The sequence below is a fragment of the Pollachius pollachius genome (genome assembly GCF_949987615.1).
Source record: "Pollachius pollachius genome assembly, chromosome: 1".
Classification (NCBI taxonomy): Eukaryota; Metazoa; Chordata; class Actinopteri; order Gadiformes; family Gadidae; genus Pollachius; species Pollachius pollachius.
Window position 1 is genome coordinate 23,168,598 of NC_136934.1, and position 15,655 is coordinate 23,184,252.

Here is a 15,655-nt window from a genome sequence, read left to right on the forward strand (position 1 = left end):
AAGAACCCTCCGAAAAACCCCTATTCTGATCTTTTCATTTTGTGGACGGCAGACCATCAGACCAACACCCATACCCCGACAAATGGTTGGGACATGTTATTCCTCCGGCGAAAAAGGCTCGTCGGATGCTTGTGAGGCTCCAAGGTAAGATAACATTTTAGCACTAACAGCTATCAATATCGCTAGTCGTTAGCCAGCTAGCGTCTAATGAGTATGATCAGTATATACCCGTAACTATGCCTTGGCTTGACCTCAATAAATGAACAGCATTACAAGATAAGATCAGGTCGAGGCTTTCTAGTTTGATGTCCAGGACTGGTTATGTTGAAACGCAGCAAAATGATTAACCTTATCGTTGATAACTTGCTGATGTCTGATGCTGTTATTTCTACAGAACCCTCAACCAGCTCTGCAATCCAGGAGACTGATGGGTTTACTGACGGGATGACACACCGTGATGCTTCTACACAGGGGAAGTATACATTCATGGAAGATCACATCTTCACATCAAAAATCATATTTGTTTATATGCCGCACGATGGGCTGCACGAGAGACATTTATGGAATCAAAACCACATACTTTATGATCCAATACAAGAAGAGATTATAGTGTTCATAAATCGGCTTTATAGCAAATGAAAAGACAATCAATTAAATAAAAATACTGCAGATTATAACTTCAAAATAGAATGTTTGTTTAAATTGTAGGTAGTCATTATTGGAGTAAAAGGTTTTTAATTAATATGTATATGTTTGTGTGTGTTTCAGAATATTGGCGCGGACTCCAGTGCTTTCACCCGCGCAGCGAACAGCAGAACCTTCTTGTTCACCTCAGCGCTGAGCTCGGCCTCAGACGCCCGCGGATGTGTCTGGACAAACTCTGCAATGCTCTGGATGCATTCTTTCTGTTAAAAGAAACACATACACATAATACATATATTTTATGCACCGTCACACACACTCATAAGATGTATATTGTATGCACTGTCACAAACACAAGAAATTTATTATATATTTACACTCTACATTTACATTTAGGGCATTTAGCAGACGCTTTTATCCAAAGCGACTTACAATAAGTGCATTTGTTACAATAAGTACATTTGTCATAAGAAGTGAAACAATATATCGCTGTCGGTACAGTAAAGATGTTCATAGAACCAAGTGCAAGTATTACAATTGCTAGGCTAACCCATTCCCCGTGTAAAGCAATGACAGCAGCTACTGTAGATGCTACACAATTAAGTACCTTGAATAAGTGCAATGTACAAGTGCCAGGACGTACAACATTCAATGGTGGCTGTGCATTGGTTTCTATGCAGAGTCGAGGTGAACTCTGAACAGGTGAGTTTTGAGTCTTTTAAGGAAGCTGGTGAGCGACTCTGCGATCCTGACATCGGTAGGGAGCTCGTTCCACCACTGAGGTCCCAAAACAGAGAAAAGTTGTGACTTCGCTGATCGTCCTTTGCTTGCTCTTAGCGATGGCGGTACCAGACATCCAGCTGAGGTAGTTGAGCGGAGGGATCGAGCTGGGGTGTGTGGCTTTACTAATGCTTGGAGGTAGGCAGGGGCAGTTCCATCGACTGCCTTGTATGCCAGTACCATCATCTTGAATCTGATGGTTATGGGCCCAGCACGCTTCCGCTGTGCCACTCTGCTTCACAATACTTTATTATGTAGTCTAAAAGCAAACCTTTGCCCAATCCACCTTTTTAATAATACTGTAAATAACCTTTAGACAAATGTAAGTGACAATTAGTTTCATCAGGTAGGAAATTTACCTCTAGGATATCTTGTAATGTGTCGGCACTTTGTTGAGAATTTTTTTTTCTGCAATGCAGGCTAATTTGGGTAGTCATTTACGATTCAGTTTTAGGCTTCTACATTGACTATGTATGGAGCTAGCAGAGGATGTTTTCGATCCATCAACCTCTGGGTTATGTGCCCAGCACGCTTCCGCTGCTCCACTCTGCTTAAGAGTTACAAATTTTAGATTTTAACCTGTAAACCCTGGCTCAATGCGCAATGTTATTTTAATTGTAAACATCTTTAAATTGCCATCATGGCTTCTGATGTGGGCAATACGTGTGGGGAAGTCCACACAAATTGGAGCACAGGATTCTTGATTTGGATGTCAAATGCAATTCATTTTTAGACTGAAACATTGAAAATATTTGACTTTGGCAGAGGATGGTTTCGATCCATCGACCTCTGGGTTATGGGCCCAGCACGCTTCCGCTGCGCCACTCTGCTTCAGATTACCGCAGACGCGACTCAAACCCACAATCCCTGGTTTAGGAGGCCAGTGCCTTATCCATTAGGCCACTGGCGCACACATGTAATTACGCCATGAGATTAGTACAAAAAAATGAACGACCAACCAAGCACTAGCAAGGTATGAAATACATAAGAATAAGGTATATGTATACTCATTCTTTTTTAATCAACCCCAGTCTGGCTACCAATACCATGCTCAATCATCTTCCTAGAGGATTTTGGTCTTAAAATGCTTGCTATGTAGCTCTAACATATCATTGGGAGTACAAAACTTCATGTTTGCTATTGAGGCTGGACTAGCAGTTTAATGTCAATTAATTTCATGATCCAATGTTATGTATTCCTGCTAGCAGAGGATGGTTTCGATCCATCGACCTCTGGGTTATGGGCCCAGCACACTTCCGCTGCGCCACTCTGCTTTACCATAATTTATTATGTAGTCTAAAAGCAAACCCTTGCCCAATCCACCTTTTTAATAATACTGTAAATAACCTTTAGACAAATGTAAGTGACAATTAGTTTCATCAGGTAGGAAATTTACCTGTAGGATATCTTGTAATGCATAGGCACTTTGTTGAGAATTTTTTTTTCTGCAATGCAGGCTAATTTGGGTAGTCATTTACGATTCAGTTTTAGGCTTCTACATTGACTATATATGCAGCTAGCAGAGGATGTTTTCGATCCATCAACCTCTGGGTTATTTACATTTACATTTAGGGAATTTAGCAGACGCTTTTATACAAAGCGACTTACAATAAATGCATTTGTTACAATAAGTACATTTGTCATAAGAAGTGAAACAATATATCGCTGTCGGTACAGTAAAGATTGTTCATAGAACCAAGTGCAAGTATTACAATCGCTAGGCTAACCCATTCCCTGTGTAAAGCAATGATAGCAGCTACTGTAGATGCTACACAATTAAGTACCTTGAATAAGTGCAATGTACAAGTGCCAGGACGTACAACATTCAATGGTGGCTGTGCATTGGTTTCTATGCAGAGTCGAGCTGAACTCTGAACAGGTGAATTTTGAGTCTTTTGCGGAAGCTGGTGAGCGTCTCTGCGATCCTGACATCGGTAGGGAGCTCGTTCCACCACTGAGGTCCCAAAACAGAGAAAAGTTGTGACTTCGCTGATCGACCTTTGCTTGCTCTTAGCGATGGCGGTACAAGACGTCCAGCTGAGGTAGTTGAGCGGAGGGATCGAGCTGGGGTGTGTTGCTTTACTAATGCTTGGAGGTAGGCAGGGGCAGTTCCATCAACTGTCTAGTATGTCAGTACGATCATCTTGAATCTGATGCAAGCTATTACAGGGAGCCAGTGGAGGTCTCGAACACAGTATATGTACTGTGTCACACACACACACACACGTAACCCATAGTGGGTAGGCTTGTTTGGGGTTGACAAAGTCATGAGCTCAACGGCTCACTTCTCTTTCGACAATGGGAAAAGGCCAACAAGTCCTATTGTCAAGCACACGTAGAACATCTGCTGCGTTGTTTCTTAAGCCTTCAGTGCAACTTAAGCTTATTACAACCATCATACGCTTATGCCTCTCATCACTCTCTCAAACACACACAAAGTAAGGGGTACGAAGGGAGAGGTAAGTGTAGTAGAATGTAGATTTACAAAGCTTTTTTCATGGCTCAAACGTGTACTCATCCTCCAGAGGCTTTACCTTAAAGTAGTCCACTCTGTCCTGTCCTGTGAGGCGGTTGAACAGCTCTCTGGCCACACCGATGCCGGTCAAGGTCATCAGGGTTTCTCTACTGCTGTCACTCTGTGTTGAGAGCCAGTTCAGGAAGGCCATCTGGAACAAGAGAAAGCAATATACACTATAACTCGAGTAAAGTCCGAAACAAACTGTCGTATATAGACCATTAGTCCAAGCTGGACCGAGTCCCTAGATATGTCTAAACTACCACGATATGAGGGAACAGAAATGCCCTGTAGCGCTGGGAATTCTATCATATAATGCTTAAACATCATATATTATGTTTAAACGTTAATTCAAGGGTAGTTTATTAATTTCGACGGACAGCTAAACCGATAACCTAACGCCTTGGTTTTTGAGATGACGTACCAGAGAGACATGCCAAAGATAGAATGTTATCTTTGGTATTACCAGAGCTTAGTCGCAGTGGACTATTCAATAAGGATGTGAATAGTTTAATCTACATTTACATTTAGGGCATTTAGCAAACGCTTTTATCCAAAGCGACTTACAATAAGTGCATTTGTTACAATAAGTGCATTTGTCATAAGAAGTGAAACAATATATCGCTGTCGGTACAGTGAAGATGTTCATAGAACCAAGTGAAGTATAACAATCGCTAGGCTAACCCATTCCCCGTGTAAAGCAACGATAGCAGCTACTGTAGATGCTACACAATTAAGTACCTAATCTATAGAGAACACTGAAACATGTAACACCTCATAGACTTAATGAGACTTAACTAAATAATGAAACAAAAGGCGTGCCGAAACCAAGAGGATGACCCAAGCTGTCTGTAGAGAAGCAGGATTGGTGAGTATATCGCCATTCAATGCAATCGGATAATACTTTTATTGTCATGAATAGGGCCCTCTATGGAAGCATTTTTAGGTCGTAATGAGAGTGTCTGACGGAACTCAGGTGAGTAAACCTTACCTGCTTGAATAACTGAGGATTCGACATCCCGTCGGTGGTATTCGCTGACCCCGACATAACTTGTAGCAACCAAAACAAATTATTTACAGATTGAACGACGCTATTTGTAGGGAATAAATATATTTTATTGGGATCTGTCTTTGGTTGGCATTCGATGGTTTTCCTCCACTCCCTGTGCTTCCTGTTTACGTCTAGTTCCTCTTCCGTCGCCGGGTCCCGTTCTGCTGCCCTCAGGTGGACGAAGTGGGAATTCGTAAAAGATTGATTTTGACTTTTATTTTATTTTTACTTTATTTTACCCATTTGTCCGGTTCAGAAGAATCTTACATACAAGTCATGCCTACATGTAGATCCGACACAATGCATGTTGAAACCTCACAGATTATGTATTTATATTATACAAAATGTATTTATGTAAAGACTCATTAATTAAATCACAGGATAAAACAATATTTTGGTTTAAATACAAGTTTATTTTCTAAAACAATGCTACTGCACGTTTTATAGCAAGGACAATAAAGGACCTGAATGAAAACAGCAGAGGATCAGCCACATTCATTGTCGACCAAAGACAATATTCTGTATTGTATCATGGCACCTAAATGTAATTGAAATACACATTTAAACTAAATGTCTTTCCCACATTGCATCTCCCAGTTCTCACACTGTGAGGGCATCTCAACTGGGAGAATGGTGAACGGTAGACCATTGTTCGGTGAACACTGCAATCACAGAATAAAATAACCCCTCTCCCAACAATCTGTATAATACAACTTGTTTCCTTGAGGAAACAACAACATGAAATTACCAGGGTGCGGGGAGGGGACATTCAAAGTTGTGTTCACTAGGTCAGCTGTCTGCTTTAGGTTTGGAGAAGGACCCCAACTGTTTGGTGTTGACGTCCCTCAGCTGCTCCAGTTGCCTCTGGGCCCGACGGAACAGATACTCAATGTGCATGACGTCCTTCTTCTTGATCCGGGAGTTTTCCCTGAACTCGTCTCGGATGCGGGGGATGAAGCCTGGTTTGTCCCGTCCCGCTTGGAGGAACTGGCGATACAAGGCCAGAACCTGCTTCTGCATTTTATTGTGTCGGGACATGAGTGGTTCACTGTGGCTTTCGGTCTCACAGCAGAACAAACTAAACAGGATGACGACGAAGATCACACATCACCTTGTTTCCTATAAGAGAACAGAGGCACAGAGTTAATGTTGCCACATTTACCCTATGAACCCTGAAGGACAAAAGTCTAAAGATGTAGAACATTAAGGCGACATTGGTTATAGGGGTGATGAGTTGATTATAGTACATCCGTTGCTATAATGTGAAGGCCCACAAGATCTTATATATTATATTTGAAGGTGGACGTCGAACGTGTGTGTGTATGTGTTCATTCTTAGCTCGGTGGGACCCACTGGGATTAGCTAAATAAACACTCTAATGTTGAACTCAACGCTGAACATTAAGTTACGTCACTTTGGTCCACACAGTCATTTGGTCAAAAACCGTAAAGAAAAACATACATGAAATAGTGATTCCTTATTTTCGGCTTTACAGCTGCAGTGAACGATCCATTCGTTGACCAGATGACTGTAGATCACTACTGGTGGAGAGACTGCCTACTATTCAACAACTGTGCATAGTTACTAGCTTCATTCATGTGGAACTATAGAAACATACCCAGGCATGACCTTACGGACTACACGTTTAAACGGTGGGTAAGACTCACAATGATGCACTGTTGCGCAACCATCACAAATTGCGTCCACTTCCGTTTACGCTGTTTGCTACTTTCTGACGGTATTTGAATGCACCATGATAACCCTGTCACGGTGCATTCAAATACCGTCAAGAAGGTGACAAACCGAACCTCAAACTTGGTTCGGTTCGTCTCAAACGTGTGTTTTTTGATATTGTTAAATATCCACCTGTTTATTGACAAAAAATATATATTTTGGTGACATTTATAAAAGATGAATCATTTTCCTTTTTTTTTTTGGTAGAATTACCGTTTGGGTAAAGGTGCTTTTATTTTGAAACTCCCAGGTTACTGTTCTTCCTTGTGAGCTGAAGATGTCAAGTGTCAACAAATCCATCGCCCTACTCATATCGAAAACTAAATGGGATGCGACACTATTTAAATGAGCAAAAGGTCGGTCGTTTGTGGTGTAACGTTATCGCACATTATGCAAAATATAACTTTCTTCAACGAACCGATAATATGTTATTTTCTAATTGAAAAGTTGTGTTTGTGACGTTAGCCAGGCTGACATTCGAAGAAGAGATTTGCCTGAAACTAATTAAATAACATTTAAAGTTAAGTTTAGCCTGACAACAGTAGACACTTTGGCAAAACGTCTTGTTAATGTAAATGTTAGTTGGGTTGTCCATACTCGGTTTTTTGGGATGTTCTGAAGTCACATTTATGGTGTTGTTTGTGGTTGTGCACAGGTAAGCTTCCATTCCACTCCAGAGCTATGGAGGTTGAGGATCAGATAAGAAGGATTATGGAGGGAGAGGGGTTAGAGTTCACAGAGTTAGATGTGCATCCTGATCAGGCCAAACCAGCAACGCTTAGAAAAACAGTCTCTTACATCGTCTGCGCCGTCATCCTAAACGACAAGGTACGAATGTTCTGACCCTTTTGTTTCCTAGGCTTAACACAATGGCCACTAAGGACACTATTATATCAGTGTTTGTAGGCGATGGTGTTAGTATTTGCACGGTGTGCCTATATTGGCATGTATGCGTCTGTCTGTTTAAATCAGACAGACACAACATCTTTGTGTGTGTGTTTAGGAGGAAGTGCTTATGGTGCAGGAGGCTAAGCAGGAGTGTTTTGGACAGTGGTACCTCCCTGCAGGTAGGATGGAGGAGGGGGAGGCCATTGAGGAGGCGATGCGGAGGGAGGTAAGAACCTGCCAAGGACAACTTCTACATTTACTCACGTAAGAATATAGACCAATCACAAACTAGAATTCCACTTTTCCTGCAGGTGAAAGAGGAAGCAGGCTTTGACTGTCAGCCAATCACATTGCTGTTGATCCAGGAACAGGGACCACAATGGATCCGCTTCATTTTCCTTGCCAAGGTCACAGGTCAGAGGTCACTAGGGCATCACAATCTTAGTTTATATCAAATCCACAATGTCCTATTCATAAGTCTAAGATTGTTTGCTCTGTTCAAATGTCACATCTGCAAATCGCTTTCTCTCTTCCTCTGTCTTCATCAGTCTTGGTCTGTTCTTTGTGCTCCTACTTCCCACCACTAGGGGGCAGTCTGAAGATTCCGGGTGAGGGGGACCAAGAGTCCCTGCAGGCTACCTGGTGGGATAGGGTGTCTCCTCTTCAACTAAGAGGACGCGACATCCTCGACCTCATAGACTCTGGGCTCAAGTATGGACTTGTACCCTACCCCCTATCACTGTTGTAGTGAGTGTATTAGTGTGCTTTGCTAAACACTCTAATGGTTTCTTCACGCTGTAAAAGTTGGACCATTTACATTTATGAGTCAAATTGTTTTGTTATTTTTTTTCTTGCAGAAACAGATATTGCAGGCCAGATCTTTTTTTCTTGCGACACGAGTAATAAGCAATTCACTCTTATATTTGAAAGTAACGGTGTGTTAAGAGCCTCTTTTAAGCTTCAGGTCATCATGGGTTTGTTGCTACAGGTACCACCAAGAGGCATGGCATCCTCGCACGCTACCGGTGGCCATACCCTGCAGTCACGTGGTGCAGAGGCTGGTCCTCATCTTCTCCAATGCCGAAGAGGAGCTCTGGGTTCTACTGGTTAAAGGTACTTTCTCAGGGGCTTCCTGGAAAGGAAAACCAAACCCTAAAATAACTTATTTGCGATGAAAGTGATGTCACAGGTTTCAAGTTTTCAAGAACTGTTTCTGAAAAGTGTGTGTGTGTGTGTGTGTGTGTGTGTGTGTGTGTGTGTGTGTGTGTGTGTGTGTGTGTGTGTGTGTGTGTGCGTCCCAGCCCCCCACCACCACCTCCCCACAGCGGGGGCAGTGAAGACCCATACACTGATGTGGGCCTCTAGCCTGGTGGTGCAGGATGCCCTGGGGTCCCTCTACTACGACCAAGAGGTCACGGCACTGGGCGTGCTGGGCCTGCAGCACCACTACCACCCCAAGCCCGGACGCCTGCAGTCCCGGTGCAGTGACGGCGTCTGCTTCAACATGCTGGCGCAGCTGGTTCCGGACCCCGTGCAGCGGGACCGGGACGGGGAGAAGCTGGAGGTGGTGCCGCCCAGCCAGCCGCCGCCGGTGGAGAACCCTCGGTACGCCTGGAAACGCATCGAGAGCCAGGTGCTGACGGACATCCTGCTGGGGAAAATGAAAAACGCCTGCACCTTACCCATCCACAGTCTGTACTGAGGACACACCGCTGGTGGGGTGTAGTGGTGGGAGTGTGTTCTCATTGTGAAGAGAGCACACCTTTTAGGAGCTTTGTCGTAGAGGAGATATCTCATCATTTATAATTTAAGATATTGTACAGTTTTAAGATGCTATTTATTGGAAGGTACAGCATTGAGGGTGGTGTAAGTAAGTGGCTTTTAAAGGAAGTCGTAGAAAGTAGGCGAGTCAATCATTGTGTTGTATTGCAAAAAATACAAAGTTTGATTTGTACAGAAATAGCATACTTTCAAGTTATGCAATTCTTTGTTAGATTATAATAAAGACTTTCAAGCAAAATATTGATGCAACTCCTTACATCTGGGGAAAGGGCCCATCACAAACACTGAGGGTGTTTCTATCCGTGTGCACCTGTGCGAGGGCTAAAACTTGCTAGAGTGCTACTACCGTGTTCTTCTGACAAAAGTATTTATTGTAAGTCACTTTGGATAAAAGCGTCTGTTAAATGCCCTAAATGTAAATGTTAATGTATGACCATCACATGCATTTGCATGGGTTTATGCCTGTTTGATATGCCTGTTTATGCGTGTGCACATCAAATACACATGTAGGTTGTACGAAGTACAATAATGTATTACGAATACGAAATATATTTATTGCATAAACAATAAAACTATATTGAAACGAACTGGTTTACTTTTATTTGTTAAATATCGTCAACCACGTATTTCAAACATGATCCAACGTTGTTTACAAATGTTCCTAGGCAACGGCAGAGGAGCTCTTTCCGACTGTAGCACCGACGTAGCACCAGGTACCTTGACTAACCCTTCCGCTGTTGCATCTCTAAAAGAAAAGTAGCGTTATGATGTATATGTAATATTTTCGGTATGTCGTTTCGACAGGATGGCCAACGTGCGGATATCGGAGCGGCTACCGTGGCTCCTCAACAACGACCTGGCCCCCGTCGCCTACGGGAGCTGGGCTCTCCCGAAGCTGGTCCTGGAGCTCCAGCAGCCGGACACACTGACCCGACAGCGGGCTCTTGCGGCGCTCTGCGACCTCGCACACGACCCTGAAAAGGCCTATCAAGCGATTCAAAACGGTAAAAGCCGTGGTGGCTTTAGTAGGTGATGTAAATTATTTTAGTCTATGCTATTTCTGATGACTTGTTTCAAGCTAACCACAGTTATGAATGGTTTCTTCACCACATAAAGGACAACACCATATAAGGTTTTAATGATAAGTTAAAGACTACTAACATGGCCACTTTGTCATTTCCGTTTAAGCCAAGACAGACCAGGTTTACCTGGGTCAATTAGAACATGTAGGCGTGGCCTATTTACCGTTCCACCCACTCCCAATATAACTGTTTGTTACCTGTGTTTGTGAGATGCCTCATGGAACACCTCCAGAACGCGAGACGCTTCATGAACCACCTCCAGAACGCAAGCCCGTTTACCTTGTGTCTCTTTTAGAATATACCACGTTGTTGAACATTTACCGCTCTCCGAGTCATACCTAGCACGAGACCACCATACCACAAAGGATCGAATAAGTTTAACTTCATAGGTTGAGGAGGTTATGTGAGCTGACATTATTGATGCAAAAGTTGAAGTGTAAACTACGGTATAAGGGTCCCCATCGCTGCCTGTGGCCGATCAGGTGAACTCCAATTTATTGTGATGATCCAAGAACGTCCCCCACGTGAACGCGATGTGACTGCAGGTTGTCTGGAGCAGTTGAAGCTGTTGCTGAGAGACAACGAGCCTTCGATCCGGACGTCTTTCTTCTGGTCGCCCACAGTGTTGGCAGGTAACATCTATTATCTACGCAAGGCTCTGCTCTGCTTCTGACATAACGGAACCAATACGGTACGGACGGACAATCTGACAAAGATGAAAAAATGAAGTGACTGAGTGATTAAACTCAAAAAAGTAATTATCAAAATGTGTCAGGAAGACAGACTTTCTAATTAGCTGAGTTAGTTGTGCGATGGCCGATGCATGTAGCAATCACTTATATTTAATTATTTTAAATGATCTATAAAAAAAATCCACTTGCATCCACTAAATTTATTATCATCACTTCCTCTTCTCCATCATTAACTTAACACTATCTATACATGCACCCAAGCTTGATTTTATTCAGATAGAATTAAAACCTTGTTATATGAATATATATATTGAAGGTTGACTACAATAAACTACATCATGCAATGTGACCCCATATCTTTTTTGCTGCCATAGAGGTTCCTTGAGACATATTCATTCATGTTCCTGTTCTAAGCCCAATGAGGTCAAGTGACAGTGTGTGTGTGTGTGTGTGTGTGTGTGTGTGTGTGTGTGTGTGTGTGTGTGTATTCTCCACCTAGAGAGGCCTTCCTGTGCCGTGATGTTCTCTCTCCTCTGGCTGAGCTGATAGATGAGTCGCATCATGCCTGTAAACTCAACGTCCACCGGACCCTGAACCGACTGGCCAACTTTCCCTCAGGTACCATGGCAACAAGGCAACACACTAACCCTCTTTTTCTAATCCAGAATAACACACTGAACCGGTAGTCAGCAGACTAATCCTGTAGTTCTAGTCTAGAAGGATAGATTTATCCTATGGTTCTATTCCAGATTAGAAAACAAATCCTGTATTTCTATAATATATTCATCCTGCTGTACTAATCCAGAATAGAACTAATCCTGCAGTTGTAGTCTAGAATAACAAATTGATCCTGTGGTTCTTATATAGATTAAAAGACTGAACATGTAGTTGTAATCCAGATTAGAAACATAATCCTGTGGTTCTAGTCCATATTAAAAACAATCCTGTGATTTGAATCCAGACAAAAAATCAATCATGTGGTTCTAACCCAGATTAAAAGACAAATCGTATGGTTCCATCTATGTCATTCCAGCTGCATTGTCAATGGTGTCTATGGACCTGGTTCCACGCCTGGTGGCAAATGTCAACAAGGAGGAAGACGAGGTCATACAGACCCTGCTCCTCTATACCATCAGTCTGTGTTTGAGGGTGGATCCCCGGCCCGCCCTAGCCTCTAACGGGGTGTCTGTCCTGGGCAAGCAGCTCTCCACTCCCTCCCTGGGAATCCGTAGGGCTGCGTTGAACGCTCTTCTGGCCATCAGGTAGCAAAACTCAGATGATGTGTGACACCTATAGAGCACCAGTCACTCATGAGCCGTCTGGCCTTCCAATCATGTGTGTGTGTCTGTGTCTCCTCAGTGTACCTCTGGAGGGGAAGGAGAGGGTGTGTGATGGGGGCCTCCTACCGTTCCTGGTAAAGCTGCTGTCGGACTCGGACCCCGAGGTCCAGGCCAACGCTGCTGGTACCATAATGAACACTGTCATCATTACTAAAGGTACACGCACACGCACGCATCTTACACATCGAAAGACTAATTAGATGTAAACTCCCTTGTTAAACTTCTTCTTTCCTCTCCTCTCCTTTCCCCCCTCCTCTCCTCTCCTCCCCTCTCCCCCATCCCCTCCTTTCCTCTCCATCTCCTCTCCTCTCCTCTCCCCCCCATCTCCTCCTCTCACCCCCTCCCCTCTCCGTTTCTCCCCTCTCCCCTCCTCTCCCTCCCCTCCTCTCCCTCCCTCTCCTCTCCCTCCCCTCTCCGTCTCTCCCCTCTCCCCTCCTCTCCCTCCCCTCTCCGTCTCTCCCCTCTCCCCCTCCCCTCTCCATCTCTCCCCTCTCCCTCTCCCCTCCTCTCCCTCCCCTCTCTGTCTCTCCCCTCTCCCTCTCCCCTCCTCTCCCCCCCCTCTCCGTCTCTCCCCCCTCCCTCTCCGTCTCTCCCCTCTCCCTCTCCGTCTCTCCCCTCTCCCTCTCCATCTCTCCCGTCTCCCTCTCCCCTCTCCATCTCTCCCCTCTCCCTCACCCCTCCTCTCCTCTCCCTCCCCTCTCCGTCTCTCCCCTCTCCCCTCCTCTCCCTCCCCTCTCCGTCTCTCCCCTCTCCCTCTCCCCTCCTCTCCCTCCCCTCTCCGTCTCTCCCCCCTCCCTCTCCGTCTCTCCCCTCTCCCCCTCCCCTCTCCATCTCTCCCGTCTCCCTCTCCCCTCCTCTCCCTCCCCTCTCCGTCTCTCCCCTCTCCCCCTCCCCTCTCCATCTCTCCCCTCTCCCTCTCCCCTCCTCTCCCTCCCCTCTCCGTCTCTCCCCTCTCCCCCTCCCCTCTCCGTCTCTCCCCTCTCCCTCTCCCCTCCTCTCCTCTCCCTCCCCTCTCCGTCTCTCCCCTCTCCCTCTCCCCTCTTCCCCCTCCCCTCCTCTCCTCTCCCTCCCCTCTCCGTCTCTCCCCCCTCCCTCTCCGTCTCTCCCCCCTCCCTCTCCGTCTCTCCCCCCTCCCTCTCCGTCTCTCCGTCTCTCCCCCCTCCCTTTCCGTCTCTCCCCTCTCCCTCTCCCCTCCTCCCCCTCCCCTCTCTGTCTCTCCCCTCTCCCCCTCCCCTCTCCGTCTCTCCCCCCTCCCTCTCCGTCTCTCCCCTCTCCCTCTCCCCTCCTCCCCTCTCTGTCTCTCCCCTCTCCCCCTCCCCTCTCCGTCTCTCCCCCCTCCCCCCTCCCTCTCCGTCTCTCCCCCCTCCCTCTCCGTCTCTCCCCCCTCCCTCTCCGTCTCTCCCCTCTCCCTCTCCCCTCCTCCCCCTCCCCTCTCTGTCTCTCCCCTCTCCCCCTCCCCTCTCCGTCTCTCCCCCCTCCCTCTCCGTCTCTCCCCTCTCCCTCTCCCCTCCTCCCCTCTCTGTCTCTCCCCTCTCCCCCTCCCCTCTCCGTCTCTCCCCCCTCCCTCTCCGTCTCTCCCCCCTCCCTCTCCGTCTCTCCCCTCTCCCTCTCCCCTCCTCCCCCTCCCCTCTCCGTCTCTCCCCTCTCCCCCTCCCGTCCTCCCCCTCCCCTCTCCGTCCCTCCCCTCTCCCCCTCCCTCTCCCCCTCCTCCCCCTCCCCTCCTCCCCTCCCCTCCCCCTCCCTCTCCCCTCCTCCCCTCCTCTCCTCTCCCTCCTCCCCTCCCTCTCCCTCCTCCCCTCCCCTCCCTCTCCCTCCTCCCCCTCCCTCTCCCTCTCCCCTCCTCCCCCCTCTCCAGGTAAGCTCCAAGCTCTGTCGGCAGGGGCCCTCCCTGGGCTCCTGCTCCTGGTGCCCAGCGGGGAGCGGGCGGTGTGCATCAAATGCCCTGAGGGCCCTCACGGCACTGGCCGAGGCCCACTAGCGGCCGGCGCCATCTGTTGGAACACGTCCCGGTGCTGAGCAGCCGGACGGGGGGCCAACGAGGATCAGGCGGTCCGGCGGGCTGCACAGTGCGCACTCCGGTGTGGTCACCTGGATGCCCTGACGGCCCGCTCTCAGTCCATTCAGTCTCAGCTTTATTGGACTGAATGGCACGACAGAGGAGAAAGAAAATGCATGCCAAAAGCTTGCAAAAAAAACAACAATATAATAATGGGCTACTAATAATAACAAATAAAAAATGTCTGTCTCACTGCTCTCCTCTCCTCTGTGTCTCTATATCATTATCCATCTCTGTCCCCTTCCATGCTTATGTATGACATGGGAAGAAACCGCCACAGACATGTTAGTCACTCCTAAAGGGTTTCATCCCAAGACCTTCTTGCTGGAAGTTCCAATAACAGAACCATTCAGCAAGTGTTGTAAAGAACCTGTAAAAACCTTTTCTTTACCCAGAAGGCCTTGGGTCAGGTGCCCGCCGTACTGTTTCAAATGGCTCGCTCCTCATATTCTTCTCTTTATCAAATCAAGGCCAGCGGGTTTGAATAAAACCAGACCCCAGAGCCTGCAGAGCTATTAGCAGGCTGACACAAGAGACCAGCTCTTCCAGCCGTCCAGTCAGCCGTTGTAAATAGGTGCCTTCGTGGTGAACGGCAACAAAAGCTGAGCAGTCAGCCTCACTCTATTGCCATGGTAACAAATACTAAGTTAAAGGGGTAAAGAGGCATTTTCTTAGATCTTAAATGAAACTATAGAGGATGTGTGGAGCTGGCCGAGAAACTGTCTGACCGAATATATTAATTCAAATCCTAATGCATTTATTTCTATAGTTTACCCTTCATAGCCTATCATAGGCCATTTAACAATTATTGTGAATAGTGGGGAATAGCCCCCCCTAGTGGCGGGGGGGGGGGGGGGCTATTCACGGAGCCTGAGGTGTTTTAGCAGGCTACATGCTGCACGTGAACGCTCCAAAAATAAACAAGATAAAACTTTTTGCCGGGAAAAAGCAAGCCTAATATCTCGGGATATTGGGCAATAACCCATGATTGAGATCTCAAACTCGGGATATTGCGTGACGGTCGTCTCGTCACGCTAATAAAAACAAATAAACCTCTAATGCAAACAAATAAATCCCGGCAAAAAGTGTTATT

The 15,655-nt window shown here is 46.3% G+C and overlaps 4 protein-coding genes across 6 annotated transcripts; 2 read left to right on the forward strand and 2 right to left on the reverse strand.

Annotated features, from left to right (window-relative positions):
- Positions 1-610: 610 nt before the first annotated feature.
- On the reverse strand, positions 611-5,106 carry LOC307075869 (uncharacterized protein). The gene is made up of 3 exons (XM_079736589.1): positions 4,929-5,106; positions 3,957-4,088; positions 611-905 (listed from the first exon to the last, which is right to left on the reverse strand). Exons 1-3 carry the CDS (start codon positions 4,983-4,985, stop codon positions 765-767), a joined length of 330 nt encoding a protein of 109 aa, XP_079592715.1. The 5' UTR covers positions 4,986-5,106; the 3' UTR covers positions 611-764.
- Positions 5,107-5,273: 167 nt separating this feature from the next.
- On the reverse strand, positions 5,274-6,648 carry sdhaf1 (succinate dehydrogenase complex assembly factor 1). The gene is made up of 2 exons (XM_079730176.1): positions 6,450-6,648; positions 5,274-6,107 (listed from the first exon to the last, which is right to left on the reverse strand). The coding sequence occupies exon 2, from the start codon at positions 6,024-6,026 to the stop codon at positions 5,778-5,780; it is 249 nt and encodes an 82-aa protein (XP_079586302.1). The 5' UTR covers positions 6,027-6,107; positions 6,450-6,648; the 3' UTR covers positions 5,274-5,777.
- Positions 6,649-7,000: 352 nt separating this feature from the next.
- nudt18 (nudix (nucleoside diphosphate linked moiety X)-type motif 18) lies at positions 7,001-9,958 on the forward strand. Of its 3 annotated transcripts, none has more exons than XM_079745501.1 (7): positions 7,001-7,078; positions 7,378-7,550; positions 7,726-7,836; positions 7,922-8,024; positions 8,198-8,321; positions 8,599-8,723; positions 8,912-9,958. In XM_079745501.1, the coding sequence occupies exons 2-7, from the start codon at positions 7,404-7,406 to the stop codon at positions 9,310-9,312; spliced, it is 1,011 nt and encodes a 336-aa protein (XP_079601627.1). In that variant the 5' UTR covers positions 7,001-7,078; positions 7,378-7,403; the 3' UTR covers positions 9,313-9,958. The 3 variants fall into 3 exon arrangements, with proteins under 3 accessions (XP_079601627.1, XP_079601629.1, XP_079601628.1); XM_079745503.1 differs by having other exon boundaries at positions 7,774-7,836; XM_079745502.1 differs by lacking the exon at positions 7,001-7,078 and having other exon boundaries at positions 7,121-7,550.
- A 130-nt stretch (positions 9,959-10,088) lies between these two features.
- On the forward strand, positions 10,089-14,607 carry rsph14 (radial spoke head 14 homolog; the record flags this gene model as incomplete). Its single annotated transcript, XM_079731576.1, is given in 12 exon segments — positions 10,089-10,105; positions 10,197-10,396; positions 11,020-11,073; positions 11,076-11,106; positions 11,666-11,784; positions 12,200-12,428; positions 12,526-12,662; positions 14,362-14,441; positions 14,443-14,478; positions 14,480-14,533; positions 14,535-14,585; positions 14,587-14,607. Coding segments are annotated over 11 exon segments (1,011 nt in total). The 5' UTR covers positions 10,089-10,105; position 10,197.
- Positions 14,608-15,655: the final 1,048 nt, after the last annotated feature.